The sequence below is a fragment of the Solanum tuberosum genome, unplaced genomic scaffold (assembly GCF_000226075.1).
Source record: "Solanum tuberosum cultivar DM 1-3 516 R44 unplaced genomic scaffold, SolTub_3.0 scf00095, whole genome shotgun sequence".
Lineage (NCBI taxonomy): Eukaryota > Viridiplantae > Streptophyta > Magnoliopsida > Solanales > Solanaceae > Solanum > Solanum tuberosum.
The window spans coordinates 435,687-438,077 of record NW_006239021.1 but is presented as its reverse complement, the minus strand read 5'-3'; the positions used below and the strand labels follow the sequence as shown (position 1 = coordinate 438,077).

At 34.3% G+C, this 2,391-nt stretch overlaps 1 protein-coding gene across 1 annotated transcript; it reads left to right on the top strand.

Moving 5' to 3' along the window:
* LOC102582633 (zinc finger protein ZAT9-like) lies at positions 1-1,323 on the top strand. The gene has a single exon (XM_006347848.2). The coding sequence runs from the start codon at positions 122-124 to the stop codon at positions 1,112-1,114; it is 993 nt and encodes a 330-aa protein (XP_006347910.1). The 5' UTR covers positions 1-121; the 3' UTR covers positions 1,115-1,323.
* Positions 1,324-2,391: the final 1,068 nt, after the last annotated feature.

The window sequence follows — 2,391 nt, the reverse complement described above, 5'->3', positions numbered from 1 at the left end:
GAGTATCTTTAAAACTATTTCCATTTGTATATATCTGTTGGTGGAGGAATGCTTGTTACCTACTCCTTTTTATAGCTTCCTTCCACTCTCTCCCAAAAACACACACAGTGGAGAGAAAAAAATGGAGAAAAACAAGATATGTAAGCTCTGTTCAAGAAAGTTTGCTAATGGAAGAGCTTTAGGTGGGCATATGAGATCTCATATGATGAATTTACAGTTACACCAACATGAAACAGAGTCAATTCCATCATCTTCATGGTCCGATGAAGAAGAAAAAGGTAAAATCTTGAATTCATCTGATGCTGATGCTGATGCTGATGCTGATGACTCGGCTGTTGTTCTTCCAGATAAGGAGAGTGAAACCGAGTCATCGAAAAATCCAATTCGTTTCAAAAGATCTAAAAGAGTAAGGAAATCAAGAAAACCCAATTTTGTGAAGATAACAGAGTATTACTCATCAGTGGTTGAAACAGAGCCGGTGAGTTCGATTTCAGAGAATTCACCTGAAGAAGATGTTGCACATTGCTTGATGATGTTATCTAGAGATAAATGGAATAAAAAAGAACAAGTTGATTTCTACTCTGATGAAGAGGAAGAAGATGAACAAGTCAAAGAAGAGAATTCAGAGGATTCTGAAGGAGGGGAAGTTAAAGTAACTACAAAGAGTACTAGAGGAAGAGGTAAGTATAGATGTGAAACATGTAACAAAGTTTTTCGGTCTTATCAAGCTTTAGGAGGACATAGAGCAAGTCACAAGAAGATTAAACTGTCAAACGAAGTGGTGGAAAGCGCGAGGAATAATAATGTAGTAGTTGAAGAGAAAATACATCAATGTCCTGTTTGTTACAGAGTTTTTCCATCGGGTCAAGCTTTAGGTGGACACAAGCGATCACATACTATTGGTGCTGTTGTTGCAACAAGTGTAACTGTTCTTCCTCCTCTGCCTCCACCTCCTGCTCCTGCTAAATTAGAATTATCAAGAACTGGTGGAACAAGTTTAATAGATCTTAATTTTCCTCCACCAATGGAAGATGATGATGAAATTATCAGTCAAGTTGAAGTTTCTGCAGTTTCTGATGCTGAATTTGTCAACCCCATCAAGAATCAGAGGTAAAGTTTTGGTCTTTCTTAATTTTTAGTGGTATTAGGAAAAGGGATTAATAGTGGATTATGGATCTAAGTTAAATTTTTTTTGGGAAAGTTGGATTAGCTTTTACTCATTCAATAGTTTTGACTGTAATTCATAATTACTGTTGAAATTGTTCTGTTAATGTTTTGAATGTAACAGCTGATTTTTACTGATAGAGGAGACGATCAAAATCACTTTCTTTTGTTTAGTTAAATGACTTTAAATTCATTTTCACATTCTTTTTTAGCTTACCAACAATATAATGTGGACTTTAAAAAATTAATAAAATTCAAAAAACAGCAGCTACTGTAGTTAATGGTGTCTGTTTGAATTGCTGCTAATGGCCTAAATAGTGTTCCACCTGTAAATTCAAAACAATCCCGAAGAGAATCAATAATGTTTTCACTTGCTTCACGAACTCGAATCTTCAACCTATAGGTTGATGGTAACAGTGTTCAACTACTCGAACAAATTTCACTTATTAAATAACCCTTTTGTATAATTTAAATTAAATACCACCTGTGCTATGTACTAGTAGAAGCAGCAACTAATTCTTTTTTCACTGTTTTTTTTCCTTTTTCTTCTGTCTCTCTCTTATAAATATATACATTTGTTGTTCTTCTGTGTCACTGTCTGACTTTCCAACACTTGTCTGATACTCAATAGTTAGAACCTTACAGATCTGAAATACTTTTTCTGAATACCCAAATGGTTCACATTTGACCCAATGGAGCTCAAATTTGTTTCTGTTGACTATATTACCCTAGAAGAGAATTTTAAAAACTATTTACAGAAAGTTTAATCTGTTATAGCAGATAACTTGACGACACTATCAATCTCATTTAAATGGGGAGTTGTTTAATTGTTTTAAACTCTTTAAGGCGTCAACATATAGTCTGACAAGAGTGAATCAATTATACTCTATAGTTTTAGTTCAAACTATATGTTGAACTTTACGGGTTCTAAACTCTAGCTTCGTCTTTTACGTGTAGGACTTAAAAGTCTATTTTTTAGTGTCTTATTATTAAGCAATTTGATTGAACTACCCTTTTTCCCTTAAGGGGGATATTATGTGAAAGATGAGAGAGAGAGAGAGAGAGGAAGTTGGCAAAAACACCATTGTTTTACTGAAAGAATATTGCTGGTTTGGTTTGGCATGACCCAAAGTATCTGGTTCATGCAGGTTCTAGTGAGAGAAAGTACAAATGATATTTAATTTTATGTGTAGACAGTTTTGTTGTGTCACATTCATGAGCACATAA

Coding starts and splice junctions, on each gene's coding strand:
- LOC102582633 (XM_006347848.2), top strand. CDS start 122: ATGGAGAAAAACAAGATATGTAAGCTCTGTTCAAGAAAGTTTGCTAAT.